General features: G+C 46.1%; 1 protein-coding gene across 1 annotated transcript; it reads right to left on the bottom strand.

The window, feature by feature from the left end:
* Window positions 1-2043: 2043 nt before the first annotated feature.
* On the bottom strand, window positions 2044-15335 carry B4GALT3 (beta-1,4-galactosyltransferase 3). The gene is made up of 7 exons (XM_087705163.1): window positions 15216-15335; window positions 11159-11449; window positions 9394-9629; window positions 8053-8243; window positions 6818-6940; window positions 3845-3949; window positions 2044-2638 (listed from the first exon to the last, which is right to left on the bottom strand). Exons 2-7 carry the CDS (start codon window positions 11409-11411, stop codon window positions 2059-2061), a joined length of 1488 nt encoding a protein of 495 aa, XP_087561289.1. The 5' UTR covers window positions 11412-11449; window positions 15216-15335; the 3' UTR covers window positions 2044-2058.
* Between the last annotated feature and the right edge of the window lie 1691 nt (window positions 15336-17026).

The raw sequence follows: 17026 nt of genomic DNA, 5'->3' as shown, positions 1-17026 counted from the left end.
TATCCCGGCAACGCTAGGGGTTTTTAAACACTAGTTTAAAATAAAACCAAACCATGGTTGTTCGCCCTTGGGTTAACTTGGCCAGTTGTTCGTAGAGAAAAGGACAGTTCATTCTTTTCGTTGGGTGAGGGAATATTTATTTTTGTAAAAAAAAAAATCAAATATATATATATCAAAAAAACGAGGGGAGAAAGGGCACCACTACCGCGAAAAAGGGGACCGACGGCTACATAAATAGAATAAATAAATGGACACATCATTGGCAGTATCTAGTGATTGTGAGGTGCGCATCGGTGGGGAAATGAAAGGTACAGGCTGGGACCAGCCCTGGAGCAGAGGGGAGGAATATATATATATATGTATATATATTAGGGAAGACGGGTGGGGTAAACAGTGGACGATTGTTCGTGGTGATTCTGATTTTTCTTTTCCTGGGTGGGTGGATGGGCGTAGGGAACCAGAAAACAGTCCAGCCGCTAAAATAGTAATAAACATCTGTCCGGGATGGGGTAGGGGGAGACGGGACTCCTCCCTCCAGGCCTCTGGAACAAACCAGTGAGACCAACTCTTAAAAAGCTTTCGCTCGAATAGTATTCTTAAAAGGATTTCGACTGACGGAGACTTTCCGAGCCGGCTTCCGCAGCTTCTGAAAGCGTTTAAAATTTAAAAGGGAGTTTCCTCCCCGGAGGATGGAAAGGAGGAAGGGGAAAAAAAAGAATAAAAAATATGTCAGAGAAGAGATGAAGAAGAAGAAGGAAGAGGCGTATAAAATAAAAAGAGATGGGAAAAAAGAAAGGAAAGGGAGCAGGAGATAAAGGGAAAGAAGAAAAAGGAAAAAAAATATGGCAGGGAAGAGATGAAGAAGAAAAAGGAAGAGGTGGATAAAATAAAAGATGGAAAAAAGAAGGAGCAGCAGGAGAGAAGGGGAAAGAAGAAAAAAGGAAAATATGGCAGAGAAGAAATGACGAAAAAAAGATGGAGAAGAGATAAAAAAGGGAAGCAGATGGAGAGAGGAGGAGAAGAAAGAAGAAATGGAGAAGAGGAAGAGGAGAAAAGAAAAAGGGAGGAGGAGAAGGAAGGGATGAACAAGAAAAAATGTGAAAAGAGAAAAAAGATGAGATGGAGAAAAAGGAAGACGACAATGAAAAAATGAGAAAAAAAGATAGAGATGGAGAAGTAAAAAAGATGAAGAGGAGGAGGAGGAGAAGAAGGAGGGCTAGCAGCAAAGATTGTACGAGCAAACAGCTATGAGGAGAGCAAAAATAGCTACAGCTTCCCAGCTGTTTCGCCTTTGATCCAGGAGGGGAGATTTTCCTGCCCCTGAAAAGACCCTGATTGCCCCAGGAGGGTCTTTCCATTAGAAAATCTCCCCCCCCTCCCTCCCAGTTCCTTGATCCTGTCTGGATCGCTTGTGTGAAAGAGGGGGGGGCACAGCTAGGGCGAGAGAAGATCCTGTCCCATCTCAAATCCTATTTCACAAAAGTTGAGAAGTCCAGCGAAGCGAGTTATACTTTCCTGGCGCTGGGGAAGGGGGTGGGTGGGTGGGTAGCAAGGCTCAGCCCTTCCCCCCCCTTTTTTTTAAGAAGGTGCAAAGTGGACAGTGGGGGCCGGAGGGCTTTGATCGGAGCACTCTTCCCACCAAAGCTGCAGATTTCCTCCCCTCCCACAATCCATCCGCAGAAATCTCGGACACGAGAAGAGGCCCCGTTTTCCCCACGCCAATCCCTCCTGTACTTCCAGCCGCCTCCAAGCGTGAATTCAGTCCTACGAAGCACCTGTTAGAAATACGGGCCCTTGGTAGATTCCCTGCATCTGGGAAGGAAGAATCAACCGGCGCCCGCGGATACGGGAACCAAATTCTCGAAGGATTCCCAGCGCCATCCTACCTGCCCCGTTCACCTGCCCCCTTTATTTGTCCGCTCTATCTCCGTCTGGCCCTTCTGCTCCATTGGCCTGGAGAGAAAACCGACAAGATCCTCCCCAAACTCCCGAGCAGGGATGAGAGAATGATTCTAAATTTCGACCTCGCGTTGACGCTCTGGGTGTCATCTCGTTCTTTTAATCTGCGGTTCTAGAATCGGTGCGATTTGTAGAGTTGGGTTGGAGAGCCATGCTCTGTGCAGCGTGTCCGGACGAAAGTCGCGGCGAAGATAAACCTATTCGTACGGGTTGGACTGTATCCTCGAAAACTCGTTTGGGGACTTCCGGGCTGGGGACGGCGTCGCTCAACGTTTCGAGGGTAGCGTCTACCTCGTTGTAGGTCGAAGCCGCGGAGCCTTTCTCCCTCTTTTCGGCTCTGGTGCTCGGTGTGGGGTTTTCTGAGATCGGGGTGGGCATCTCCCCCTTTTTATCTGTCTCTGGAGAGGGGTCCTTCCATCCCATGGCTTGGGAGAGCTTGGCGAAAGGAGTCTTGCGCAGCATCTCCTGACGGAAATCGTGATTGCTGTCTCGCGGATAATCCCCCCTGCCAAAGTCAGACAGAGAGCCCTTTCCGATCTTAGTGGCCCGAGGGTTGGTGCCAATATCGGCGGTGATGTTGGTGTAAAGTGGTAGCAGCTCTTTGGACAGGAGCTTGTAGGAGAGAGAATTCATGCCGTCTTGGCTCCATGAACGGTACGTCCGAATCAGCAGATCGAACCTGGGAAGACAGAGACGGAGAGTGAGATTCTACGGGATTTGGACCATTTCGGGCCAGCTGGTAGCTCCGATGATCAGCTGGGAGCGAACCAGTTTGCTCCAATGATTAAGTGGCCTCACCCTCCCCTGCACATTACTGACTTTTATCTTCTTCGTTGAGTCGCGCAGCAAGTCGATTCCCGCGCCCAGCTGTTTTCCACCCCAGCAGTAATGCGGAAGGTACCGTATTTTTCGGAGTATAAGACGCACCGGAGTATAAGATGCGCCAAGGTTTTGAAGAGGCCAATTTAAAAAGGTTTTGCACTCTGCAAACCTCCCCCAAAACGGCCTGTTTTTCTCAAAAAAAACGGCTCTTTTTTCTTTTCTTTTTTTAAAAATAGCATGGACAGCCTTCAGGAGGCTTATAGAGTGCTCCTGAGGGTAGGGGTGGGGCAAAATTGAGCAAAAAACGGCCCGTTTTTCACTCATTTCTGCCCTCCCCAGCCCCCAGGAGCACTCTGGAAGCCTCCTAAAGGCAATGCACGGCCATTTTGGTGAAGGGGGCGAGGTTTCAGAGGCAAAAAAAATGCTGTGTTCAGTGTATAAGACGCACCCAGATTTTCAGTCTCTTTTTTGAGGGGATAAGGTGCGTCTTATACTCCGAAAAATACGGTAAGTGTTCTCAAAATTGCGCATATGTCCGCGCGGGCGATGTGCGCAATCACCAGACTGGTGGTTAAACCGGTAGGATCCCACCACGGTTCGTATCCGAAAAGCCAAAATCTTTCTGAAAAATCTTGCTCGGGCTTAAATCAGATCCTCTCTGACGGGGATTCACACCCCGGAACTCAGCGGAGAAGGGTGTTGGTCGTGGTTTATTGCAACTATTGCCACCGGCCACCTTTTCAAGGTCCTAAGGTACAAACTGAGATAGTGAGCGAATGATCGAGCTGATTCTGGATTTTGCGTAACAACCCTTTCCCCCTTCCATGTAGTGAACCAGCGCGGTGGGCAGGGTTCATCAGCCGAATAACAGAGTTGGAAGGGACCGTGGAGGTCTTCTAGTCCAGCCCCCTGCTCAAAACAAAAACGCCGTGCGATTTTGGACAAAACCTCCAAAGCTCTCGTTGGTTCAAACTTTTCCTCAGCCTGCACACTGTTGTGTCTGGTGCAATATGACAGGATTTTACACACACACACACACACACACACACACCTTTATACTGACCTGTGTGGGTTCTGCTCATTGCCTTGGTCGCCCTGGTGTTTCACCATTTTATAATGGCCGACGGACACCGGAGGTCGTAAAATCTTCATTGCTCGGAAGCGCAACCTGGAAAAAGAGGGATCCTGTTCCTTAACCTTGAGAGCTTTTAAGATGGGTGGACTTCATTTCCCAGAATCCCCCAGCCAGCCTGTTTTTAAAAGAGGGACTTCAAGTCCCAGAATCCCCTAGCCGGCCTGTTTTAAGGACTTCATTTCCCAGAATCCCCCAGCCACCCTGTTTTTAAGAGAGGCACTTCAAGTCCCAGAATCCCCTAGCCGGCCTGTTTTAAGGACTTCAATTCCCAGAATCCCCCAGCCATCCTGTTTTTAAAGAGGGACTTCAAGTCCCAGAATCCCCCAGCCAGCCTGCTCTACAGGCTTACAGATACCTTTAAAAAAAAAAACACCAAATTCTTACCTGGCTGGCACAGCCTCTAATTGTTTATGTGGTGTGAAGGAAAATGAGCATGCAGGACTTCACGAGAGAGAGAGAAATGAAGGTGAAGAAGGAAGGAAGGAGGCAGAAAGAGAAGGAAGGAGAGACGGAGAACAGGAAGGAAGGAGAAACGACGGAAGGGAAAAAAGGAAAGCAAAAAGGAAATGGAGAACAGGAAGGAAGGAAGGAGAAATGGAGAGAAGGAAGCAAGTAGAAATGGAGGAAGGAAAACAAGGAAAGGAAAGAGCAAGAGAGAGAACAGGAAGGAAGGAAGGAGAAATGGAGAAAGGAAAACAAGGAAAGAGAGAGATGGAGAACAGGAAGGAAGGGAGAGAAGGAAGGAAGGAGAAATGGGAGAGAAGGAAGAAAGGAAGGAGAAATGGAGAAAAGGAAACAAGGAAAGAGAGATGGAGAACAGGAAGGAAGGAAGGGAGAGAAGGAAGGAAGGAGAAATGGAGAACAGGAAGGAAGGAAGGAGAAATGGAGGAAGGAAAACAAGGAAAGGGAGAGATGAAGAACAGGAAGGAAGGGAGAGAAGGAAGGAAGGAGAAATGGAGAGAAGGAAGGAGAAATGGAGAGAAGGAAGGAAGGAGAAATGGAGGAAGGAAAACAAGGAAAGGAAAGAGCAAGAGAGAACAGGAAGAAAGGAAGGAGAAATGGAGAAAGGAAAACAAGAAAAGAGAGATGGAGAACAGGAAGGAAGGAAGGAAGGGAGAGAAGGAAGGAAAAATGGAGAGAAGGAAGGAGAAATGGAGGAAGGAAAGCAAGGAAAGGAAAGCAAGAAGAAGACAGGGAGAAGTGGAAGGAAGGAAAAATGGAGGAAGGAAAACAAAGCAAGAAAGACAGGGAGAACAGGAAGGAAGAAACGGAGAAAGGAAAACAAGGAAAGGAAAGAGAGACGGAGAAGGAAAGAAGGAAAACAAGGGCAGGAAAGAGCGAGAAAGAGACAGGGACAACAGGGAGGGAGGGAGAAAGGAATGAGATAGAAGGAAAGGAAGCAGAGAAAAGCAAAGCAAAAAGAGGTGATGACATGATGGAAAGGCGAAGACAGGTGCCACTCTAGTTGCAAAACTGGAAATGAAGAATGGGAAAAAATGCTGCACGGAGGAAGTGAAGAGGCAAGGCAAGAGTCAACCAGACAACAGAAGTGATGCAGAAACAGAAACATAAAAGAAGTTTTAAAAGAAACGACATACAGGCTGACAGGCGTCCAAGAGATAACATTATTCTTCCCAATAATGCTGATTTTTTAATATATACATATAAAAATCCCTCCGATTTTGGCCCCGTTCTGACCGGGGCTTCCCGAGAGCCTGAAGCAAACTCCTTGTTGTCCCGACAAAACCCCCTTTTATTAATTGGCTGTGAATTCTGCTCCTTCACATCCAGCAAAGTCTTTCCAGGGAGGATTTACGGTCACAGACCTTATCTGGCTTGGAGAGCTGCCAGGCCGAGATCTGCAGAACTTGGCCAAGAGCCTCGGAGAGTCACGAACCAATTAAGCTAACTGATGGTCTCCTGCAAACTCCACTCCCCTTTCGCTCCTATTTGATGTCCTCTGGGAGGGGCCATTCACCGTCCACCTGTGGCCTTGCTCCCAAGTCGACCCGTTCTTTAGCTCTTCCCTTCGTCTGGCAGCTCTGCGCATGCGCACACAGGGAACAGGCCCCAGCTGTTCTTCTGCCTCACTGATGTCTGACTCGGAAGGCAGCTGAGAACTGTCAGACGGCCCTGGCCCCCTCTCTGCCTCCGACACAGAGCTCTCATCAGAGCCTTCCCCAGACTCCAGGACTGGCCCAGGTTCCTCCCCAACCCTCCTCATTGTCTGACTCTGCTGCCAGCTCTTCTGGTTGCTGGGGGGGGCCACAACAAAGATTAAGATCTCAGGTGCAGGATGAAGTACAGGTAGACCTCGACTTACAGCCCTAAATAATCATCATCATTTAACTATCCCATAATCCCTTGCTGGGTGGAGTCTGGACAACTGAATGGAGCTGAGTGTTGACTGGCCGGATGACATTCCTGTTGCCAGAGCGGAGTTTTGTTCAGCAGATAATCTTCTCATTGAGAGAGAAATATCTGCCTCTATTGTGAGGCTCTAGGCCACCACATCACTCCGACTTACAACCACAAATGGGGACCCAAATTTCTGGGGCTAAGTGAGACAGCTGTGAAGTGAGTTCTGCCCCATTTTATGACCTTTCCCACCCCGACGGATAAGCGAGTCACTCCGGTTGTTCGGTTAGTAGCATGTCATTGAGTCCCCTTTTCCCCATGCTTGTCGGAAGCCCGCCAAAGGAGACCCCGTGACCCTGGGACACTGCGACCGTCGTAAATATGAATCAGTGGCCCAGCGTCCAGATTTTGACAGGGAACAATGCAACGGTCCGAAATGTGAAAACGGTCACTGTCACTTTTTTCAGTGCCGTGGTAACGGATGTAAGTCAAAGACTACCTCTCAGGGGTGGGGGATGGGAAGAAGGTCAAGCAGGAACTCACCTCGTGGCGATGTCGTCATCCTCACCCCCCCAGCCCCAGTACTGGTTCGGGAAACCATTAATCTTCATATACTGGTCTGGGGTTAAAGCCGAAACCCCTCCGAAGTATTGATAGTACGGGAGCCTAGAAACAGAGAGTATGAAGGCTGTTAAGCAAGCCGAGCTCCGATTTTACAGAAAATGTTCCATTTGTCGCGGTCGTTAACCGAATCAGGCCGTCGTTAAGCAAACCCGCTTCCCCTTCGATCGACTTTGCTTGTCGGAAGCCTGGCTGGGAAGGCTGCAAACGGCGATCACGTGACCCGGGGAAGGCCTGCAAACCTCAGTCACTTGAATTTTGATCATATGATTGTGAGGATGCTGTGCCGGTCGTAAGTCTGAGGACTGGTTGTAAGTCTGAGGACTGGTTGTAAATCACTTTTTTCTGTTGTAAAGGGAGGACTGCTTGGAACAACACCTCCCATTCCTAAGAATTCCTGTTCCCAGATGCCAAGCCCTCCTGAAAAGACCTTTTATTAATATTATTACTATTATTATTATTATTATTCATCCTATCCCACATTCACACATCACGTTTTGATAAAAAAAACAACAGAAGGAGATAAAAATACAACAGCTAAAAATCTAAACTCCAAACCCCTGCCCCAAATGACACCTATGGGGGGGTCCTCATCTTATAACCCAAAATCGAGCCCCCAATTTTTGTTATTAAGCGAGACATTCCTTAAGGGAATTGTGTCCTATGTTACTTGCCACCGTTGTTAAGGGAATCACTGCAGTTGGTAAGCTAGTCACGGGGTCGTTAAGCGAACCTGGCTTCCCCACACACTTGGCTCACACACACCCAGAACGCTACGACCGTCATAAATACGGGTCAGTGGCCAAGCCGCTGAATTTTGGTTCACGCGATCAAGGGGATGCCGCAAGGGCCGTTAAGTGAATCGGGTTTCCCCCTGTGGACTCATCGGAAGGTCACAAAAGGGGATCACATGACCTCCCCCCCAAACACTACAACCGTCATAAATACGAGTCAGTGGCCCAGCCTCTGAATTTTCCTCCCCTGAACACGGGGATGTTTCAACCGTCCTAAGTATGAAAAGGGTTCCCCAGTGCTGTTGTGACTTCAGTCACTAAATAAAACTACTGTTAAGTCGAGGACTTCCTGTAGATCCCAGGAGCGGCAGGTCAATTCCCCCCCCCCCCCAAAAAAAAAACACCTTCAGACTCTTCCCTCACTTGTATTTGAACTTATTCATAGCCACGGAGACGTGTCTAGGATTCCACCGATCGCAAACGTAGAGATTGTGGTCGTTCTCGGGGATGAGATCCACGTCGTGAAGGAAAAGGCAGTTCCACTCTTCGTCCTTCAGCGCTTCCTTCACCCCGACGTTGAGAAGTTTGGCGCGGTTAAACGTGGCGTTCCCGGCCTGCGGGAAGAAGAGGCAAAACCGTGAACGGTGGTGTTCTGACCCAGGCTTCCTTCTTTAAACCTCTTTTATTTACACGCCCGTGAATTCCTTTCATCCGCAGTCCGCAAGGCTTAGCAAACAGCCTTTCAGAGGAATGTTTATCCACACGAACCTTATCTCTGAAGGAAAGAAGGAAGAGCAAGCTAAAAAGCTGCCCCTAAAGAGTTGCGGGGAGGGTAAACTCACCAATTTTGGGACAGCCCCCAACAAACAGGAGATTAGAGAAGCCGTTGGAGGACCAGACAGAAGACTGAGAACCACTTTTATTTACACAACTGTGAATTCCTTTCATTCGCAGTCCGCAAGGCTTTAGCAAACAGTCTCTCCGAGGAATCTTTATCCACACGAACCTTATCTCGGAAGGAAGAGCAAGCGACTTAAAGAGCCGCCGCTAAGGAACTGCGGGGAGGGCAAACTCACCGATTTTGGGGCAGCCCACAACCAACAGGAGATTAGAGAAGTTGTTGGAGGACCAGACAGAGGACTGAGAACCACTTTTATATTTACATGACTGTCAATTGCTTTCATCCACAGTCCACAAGGCTTAGCAAACCGAGGAATGTTTATCCACACGAACCTTATCTCGGAAGGAAGGAAGGAAGGAAGGAAGGAAGGAAGGAAGGAAGGAAGGAAGGAAGGAAGGAAGGAAGGAAGGAAGGAAGGAAGGAAGGAAGGAAGGAAGGAAGGAAGGAAGGAAGGAAGGAAGGAAGGAAGGAAGGAAGGAAGGAAGGAAGGAAGGAAGGAAGGAAGGAAGGAAGGAAGGAAGGAAGGAAGGAAGGAAGGAAGGAAGGAAGGAAGGAAGGAAGGAAGGAAGGAAGGAAGGAAGGAAGGAAGGAGCGTCGGCAGTTCAAATCTCAGGGTTGACTCAGCCTTCCATCCTTCCGAGGTGGGTAAAATGAGGACCCGGATTGTGGGGGCAATATGCCGACTCTGTAAACCGCTTAGAGAGGGCTAAAAGCCCTATGAAGCGGTATATAAGTCTAACTGCTATTTATACTATTATTTATTCCCCTCTTAGTCTATCTCAAGTTTAACTCTTTTCCTTTTTTCACTCCTCGTTCGTTCCTTCCCTTAAACCCCCCATCCCGGCTTTTTCGTACATGCGTACCTGGTGCACAATATAAATTCCGTAATGGAGCTGCTGGCGCTGGAGGAAGGGATGCAGGTAGTACAACAGGTGTCGCAGGTGAGTCTCCCGGTTGCGGTGAGGGATGATGATGGCTGTGCGGGAACGGGACTCGCAGTTGAAAGGGCGGTACCTACCCCCTAATTCGACGGCCGGGTTTTTCTCCTGGATTTGCTCCAGCGTAGGCACCTGGCTGAAACTCACTATCAAAGGGCCGACTGAAGGGGAGGGGGAGGAAAGAAAGACAAGGAAGGAAGGAGGGAAGAAAGAAGGGAAGGAAGGGGAGGAGAGAAAAAAAAGCAGGAAGAAGGAAAGGGAGGGAAGACAAGAAAAAAAAGAGAAGGAAGGAAGAAGGGAAGGAAGAAGAAAAAAAGGAAGGAAGAAGGGAAGAAGAAAAAATGAAGGAAGAAGGGAAGGAAGGAAGAAGGGAAGAAAAAAGGAAGAAGGGGAGGAGGGAAGGAAGGAGGGAAGATGAGAAAAAAGAAAGGAAGGAGGGAAGAAGAAAGAAGAGAAAAATGAAAGAAGGAAGAAGGTAAGAAAGAAGGAAAGAAGAGAAAAAAGAAGGAAGGCAGGAAGAAGGGAAGGAAGAAAAAAAAGGAAGGAAGAAGGGAAGGAAGGAAAGAAGAGGAAAAAGGAAGGAAGAAGGGAAGGAAGGAAGAAGGGAAGAAGAAGAAAAAAGGAAGAAGGGGAGGAGGGAAGGAAGGAGGGAAGAAGAGAAAAAAGAAAGGAAGGAGGGAAGAAGAAAGAAAGAAGAGAAAAATGAAAGAAGGAAGAAGGTAAGAAAGAAGGAAAGAAGAGAAAAAAGAAGGAAGGAAGGAAGAAGGGAAGGAAGAAAAAAAAGGAAGGAAGAAGGGAAGGAAGGGAAGAAGAGGAAAAAAGGAAGGAAGAAGGGAAGGAAGGAAGAAGGGAAGAAGAAGAAAAAAGGAAGAAGGGGAGGAGGGAAGGAAGGAGGGAAGAAGAGAAAAAGAAAGGAAGGAGGGAAGAAGAAAGAAAGAAGAGAAAAATGAAAGAAGGAAGAAGGTGAGAAAGAAGGAAAGAAGAGAATAAAGAAGGAAGGAAGGAAGAAGGGAAGAAAATAGGAAAGAAGAGAAAAAAGAAAGGAAGAAAGAAGGGAAGGAGAAAAAGAGAAAGGACGGAGGAAAGGAAAAAAAGTATATATATATATATATATATACATCACAAGAGACCATCCAGATAGAAAGCCAATATTTTTACTGTTGCCTTTGTTACATTTGTGTTGTATTTTATTTATTTATTTATTTATCAGCTCAAATACAACATATATATATATATGTGTGTATATATATATGTATATTGTCAAAACGTCGCCAAGACATTCTCAATCTTACACGGGAAAAGACCCGGATACGCCAAAACCTGCCTATATATATATTATACATACATACATTCATGTATGTATGTATGTATGTATGTATATGTAACCATGTATATTCAATCCTTCATGCATTATTCAATTCCTGTCGTTGCCCATCCCAACCAAATATTATTTCTCTGTTGCACGACACATTCAGATCCTGTTTCAGGGAAAAACATGTTAGTCCCTCTAAACTAATTAAGCGAACTAATTGTCTCCTGCAAACTCCACTCTCCTGTCGCTCTGGTGGCAAGTTGTTCCACTGGTTAATTGTTCTCACCGCCAGGGAATTTCTCCTTGGGAGATCCCTGCCACCACCTTGGACACGCCAAGAGATTTGGGGCACCCCGCGGAAGGAAGGGCCGGACTCACTCAGGTACGGCGACCGATCCGGGCAGTAGGGCAAGGGCCCCCCAGGGCTGGGACGAGCCGGCAGCTGAAAGACCAGGCTGAGGTTAGCGTAGACATCGTGCCCACGGGAATAATCGAAGGAAGGGCTGGTGTCGCGGCCGAAGATGGACGCCAGGTTACGGAAGCCGCCGAAGGAAAAGTAGGCCATGAAGAGGAACTGGAAACCGATCAGGACAGCCAAGGTGCAGGGCCGGTCCAGGAATCTTCGGAGCATGGCGCTGGGAGCATCAGATGATGTGCCACCACGGGGTTCTGTAGCCGGGAGAGGAAGGGGAGAGAAACGGCCCATCTCAAAGCAGATCCTCTATTCAATTTCCACCCTGCTTCTCCCCTCCCTCCGACGTTTCCTCACAACGACCCTGCGAGGTGGGGCTGATCGGGTCCAAAGTCACCCAACCAACTCGTCCTCTGTTCCTAGTCTCAAACTTGATACACAGGTGTGACTTATTCTCTGGAAACAAATACTGTGGGGGAAAGACACCCCTAACGCCCCTCGGGGGTGGGTGGGTTGTTCTGTTAAGATACAGCCTGTTGTGCCTTCAAATGGCTTCTACTGCACTGTCGTAAAATGGCTTCTATTGACAGCGCAATGGATTTGCCACAGTACTCCTCAAGAGGGCTCCCTCTGGTAAGGGGGAAAATCCAACATTAGAAATTAGAAGCTTCCCCTATAAATAAATACTTGGACAACGCCGGGCTATCAACTACTATCTATCTATCTATCTATCTATCTATCTATCTATCTATCTATCTATCTATCTATCTATCTATCTACCTACCTACCTACCTACCTACCTACCTACCTACCTACCTACCTACCTACCTATTTATCATCTATCTATCATCCATCCATCCATCCATCCATCCATCCATCCATCCATCCATCCATCTATCTATCTATCTATCTATCTATCTATCTATCTATCTATCTATCTATAGATTGATCGATCGATCTATGCAGGAAGGAGGAAGGAAAGAAAGAAAAAGAAAAGAGAAAGAAGGAAGGAAGAAGAGAATATATAGAAAGCATTACAAAAGCAGATATATTTGAGTCAATGGTCAGGAATGTAGGACGCCAGCCATTCCTGCTTGGTGTCTGGGTTTGCCAAGTTTCTAGTCCTCAACTCCAAAGTGAAGGGCTAGAAACTTAAAATTTCCACCTCCCGCTTCCTTCTGGCTTGCAAATAGCCAAAGGCACGGATCAGCCTGCTCATAAAAATGCCATCTTTCGTAGCCCCCCTTTTTAAAAAAGTATTATTAATTTACAAAGTTGCTCCGACATCGTGATAGCAATCTTTCCACCCCAACCTCGGGCAAAATGGAGGTTTTTAAATGCCCTATTAATTAGCGAAAACCAGTTCCGTTTTTCCTTGTCCAGCAAAATTTGGAATTTCTTATTCCAATCCGCCCGAAACTCCCTCTCTATTAGCAAGCAATCCCCATCAACAGATGATAATAACAACAACAATAATAACAAAATAACAGCAAGAAACTACAGTATATCTATTTCCTTTAACAACAACAATATATCCTCTATTTCCTTTCCAGGCAGTCAAAAGAGAAGAGAGAGGGGCATTTATTTGGCAGAATTTAACTATTAAGAAAAATACTTTTTTTATTTTCCATTTTCATAACATATAATCAAATGTATGCTATTACATAGCCAATGTCCTATTGTATTAAGTAGTAATTACATCAGTTCCCCTTGTCATCAACGCCCAGAAAGATAAAAACCCATTATTAGCTCTTCTGCTCTCCATATACCTCTTTCTTCTACCTTTCTCCCACCTCCTTTCTTCCCTCCATCATCCTTTTCTACTCTACTTCCCCTTCTTTTCTCCTTCTCCTCTCTCTTCATTCCACTCCTCCTTATCCTCATCTTCCCCCCTTACCTTCTCTCCTATCCCTCTCTTCCTATCTTTCTTCTCTCCTCTGTTTCTTCCTCTCATTGGTGTATTTCAGCTTCTGAGCAAACTCCATTCTATGTTGATGGTATTTATGCTTCCATATCAATATACTTCACATATTAGCTCTTCTACTCTCCATTCACCTCTTTCTTCTGCCTCTCTCCTACCTCCTTTCTTCCCTCCATCATCCTTTTCTACTCTACTTCCCCTTCCTTTCTCCTTCTCCTCTCTCTTCATTCCACTCCTCCTTCTCCTCCTCATCTTCCTCCCTTACCCTCTCTCCTATCCCTCTCTTCCCATCTTTCTTCTCTCCTCTGTTTCCCACTCTTCCTCTCATTGGTGTATTTCAGCTTCTGAGCAAACTCCATTCTATGTTGATGATATTTATGCTTCCATATCAATATACTTAACATATCTTAGTTTTAAAGAAAAAATAAGGGAAGACAGTATACATGTGCAATCATACTACTTTAAAATTTAACACCCCTCGTCAAGCCTAATATGCATCCCTCCCTCCCCCCCAACTCCCCCCCCCCAGCCTTCCCTCCGTTGACTTCCCATACACGGTATAAATCTTTAACAAAAACAGTCTAAAATATATTGGAAAAAAGAATAGAAAATTGATAACGTCTTTACATTGATCTTAGCTCCTCCTTGCAGAATTTAACTATTAAGTTAAGTTCTCAACTTACAACAATTCATTCAGTGACCGTAAGAAGTTAGAGAAGCACTGAAAAAGTGACTTATGACCGTGTTTCACGCTTACGACCATCGGAGCATTCTCCGTCCTCTCGTGATCAAAATCCAGACGCTTGGCCAGTGTCTCGTATTTACGTGATCATGTGTCGTGATCCTCTTTTGCGACCTTCTGACAGAACCACGTCTAATGGGAAAACTAGATTCGCTTAACCACCACGTGTCTGACTTAACAACCAGCAGTGATTCACTTAGCGACCGTTGTCAGGAAAACGGGGCAAAGCTCCCTTTAACAAACGTCCGACATAAATCTTGGTCTCAATTGCAGTGGTAAATCGAGGATTACCTGGGTACGGAATCTATTTATTTGAGCCTTTAAATGTTTCCCATTTTTATTGCGAAACCCGTGTGGGAAGAGAAGGCCACAGGGAAGGGCTGTTCATGTAATAAATCCAAATTAAATTAAATAAAACAGAAGGGGCAACAACTTTTGCCCAGTTTCGGCTCTGGATTCCGGATACAGGCTTGGGGAAAAATTGGGATTAATCTCGGAAGACAGCTGGAGGGCAGTTCCTAACAGATGAGCCTTAAATCCAGATTATCCAAATAAGGTTGCCAAAAAAAAAGGAATTAGGGAAAATAATCACATCTGCTTTCTGGACCAGACATCATAAATGTCCTCCAGATGAGGACATATACAGATAATCAGAATCGAGCTGGAAGGGACCTTGGAGGTCTTCTAGTCCAACCTCTACTGTTCCTTCTACTGTTCCAGACAAATGGCTATCCAGTCACTTCTTTAAAAAATCCAGTGATGGGGAAGGAAGGAAGGAAGGAAGGAAGGAAGGAAGGAAGGAAGGAAGGAAGGAAGGAAGGAAGGAAGGAAGGAAGGAAAGAAGGAAGGAAGGGAAGGAAGGGAAGGAAGGAAGGAAGGAAGGAAGGAAGGAAGGAAGGAAGGAAGGAAGGAAGGAAGGAAGGAAGGAAGGAAGGAAGGGCAGAATAAGAGATAACAGAGTTGGAGCTACTTCTCCACTTTAACAACCCAGGGAGAGTTTAACATCCACCCTGCTCCCCCCCCCGCCCCAATCGTGGCTTTGCAAAAGCCAGACACGTGTCCAGAGCCTCTGTCCTGTGAACGCATCCAGGGAGGGAGGAAACCCCTTTGCACAGGCTTCCCCACCTCCCCGTCCCCCTAAACCGCTTGCAAGGTTGCTTATTGGCTTCTATAGCCCCAGATCTGCAGCTTCTCCCCCAACCACGCAGGGGATCGCAGCTCCCATCATCCCCAGCCAGCCGGCTCTTTTGCAAGGCAATGCAATGCAATGCAAGCAAGGCCGGGGAGGCCGCTTTGCGGAGGGAGCCGGGGCTGCACCCCGAGATGCTCCTGCAAGGGCCGGACCCCGACCCCGGGGTACCTGATCTTGGGGGGAGAGGCCCGGATCTCAGCCCCGCCCGGGGATCCGCATCTTCAGCCGTCAGCAGGATCGCCTCCCGCAGGTGCAGCTTCTGCGGAAGGGCGGGGAGAGAGAGAGAGAGAGAGAGAGAGGGAGAGGGAGGCTTGTGACGTCAGACAAAGGAGGCGGGGCCGCCCCCTTCTCGGCCCCGCCCCTTAAAGCGGGCTTCCTGCAGAAGGGAGTTTTATTATTGGTATTGTTGTTGTTATTGTTGTTTTTGCACGATGTTAGGCTGTTGTCGTTTTTTTTAAGGGGGAGCAGGATTGGGAGGAGGATGGGGGGAGAATGCGATGCCTTGTTTCCCCCCCCACACACACCGCACTTTTGCAAAGCTGTTGCAAAAAAAGATGTTGAGACTCTAGGAATGGGATGGAATAGAATAGAATAGAATAGAATAGAATAGAATACATTGCAATGCAATGCAATACAACACAACACAATACATTAGAACAATTAGAACAGAATAGTATGGAATAGAATAGAATACAATAGGAGAAAGAATAGCATAGCACTGCATAGCATTCTTTATTGCACACACAAGGAATTTGTCTAATGGAATAGAATAGAATAATTAAAACAGAATTAGAATAGGAGAATTAGAACAGCATAGCATAGCATTCTTTATTGCACACACAAGGAATTTGTCTAATGGAATAGAATAGAATAGAATAATTACAATACAATAGCAGAGTTGAAAGGGACCTTGGAGGTCTGCTATTATTCTGCTAGAATAATAGAATACATTACAATGCAATGCAATGCAATACAACACTACAATACAATAGAACAATTAGAACAGAATAGTATGGAATAGAATAGAATAGGAGAAAGAACAGCATAGCATTGCATAGCATTCTTTATTGCACACACAAGGAATTTGTCTAATGGAATAGAATAGAATAATTAAAACAGAACAGAATAGGAGAATTAGAACAGCGTAGCATAGCATTCTTTATTGCACACACAAGGAATTTGTCTAATGGAATAGAACAGAATAGAATAATTACAATACAATAGCAGAGTTGGAAGGGACCGTGGAGGTCTTCTAGTCCAACCCCCTGCCTAGGCAGGAAACCCTATACCATTTCAGACAGATGGGTATCCAGCATCTTCTTAAAGACTTCCAGTGTTGGGGCATTCATAACTTCTGGAGGCAACTTCTGTTCCACTGATTAATTGTTCTCACTGTCAGGAAATTTCTCCCTCAGTTCTAAGTTGCTTCCCTCCTGGATTAGTTTCCACCCATTGCTTCTTGTTCTACCCTCGGGTGCCTTGGAGAATAGTTTGACTCCCTCTTCTTTGGGGCAACCCCTGAGATATTGGAACCCTGCTATCATGTCTCCCCTAGTCCTTCTTTCTATTAAACTAGACATACCCAGTTCCTGCAACCGTTCTTCATATGTTTCAGAACAGAACAGAATAGGAGAATTAGAACAGCATAGCGTAGCATTCTTTATTGGACACACAAGGAATTTGTTTAATGGAATGGAATAGAATAGAATAAAATAGAATAATTAGAACAGAACAGAATAGGAGAATTAGAACAGGGTAGCGTAGCATTCTTTATTGGAGACACAAGGAATTTGTTTAATGGAATAGAATAGAATGGAATAGAATAGAATAGAATAGAATAATTAGAACAGAACAGAATAGGAGAATTAGAACAGGGTAGTGTAGCATTCTTTATTGGACACACAAGGAATTTGTTTAATGGAATAGAATAGAATAAAATAGAATAGAATAATTAGAACAGAATAGGAGAATTAGAACAG

Source organism: Thamnophis sirtalis, unplaced genomic scaffold (genome assembly GCF_051295495.1).
Source record: "Thamnophis sirtalis isolate CommonGarterSnake01/CBP01778 unplaced genomic scaffold, rThaSir2_p1.2 scaffold_2, whole genome shotgun sequence".
In the NCBI taxonomy this organism is placed as follows: Eukaryota; Metazoa; Chordata; class Lepidosauria; order Squamata; family Natricidae; genus Thamnophis; species Thamnophis sirtalis.
The sequence above is the reverse complement of the archived record's forward strand: the minus strand, read 5'-3'. Positions and strand labels throughout refer to the sequence as shown.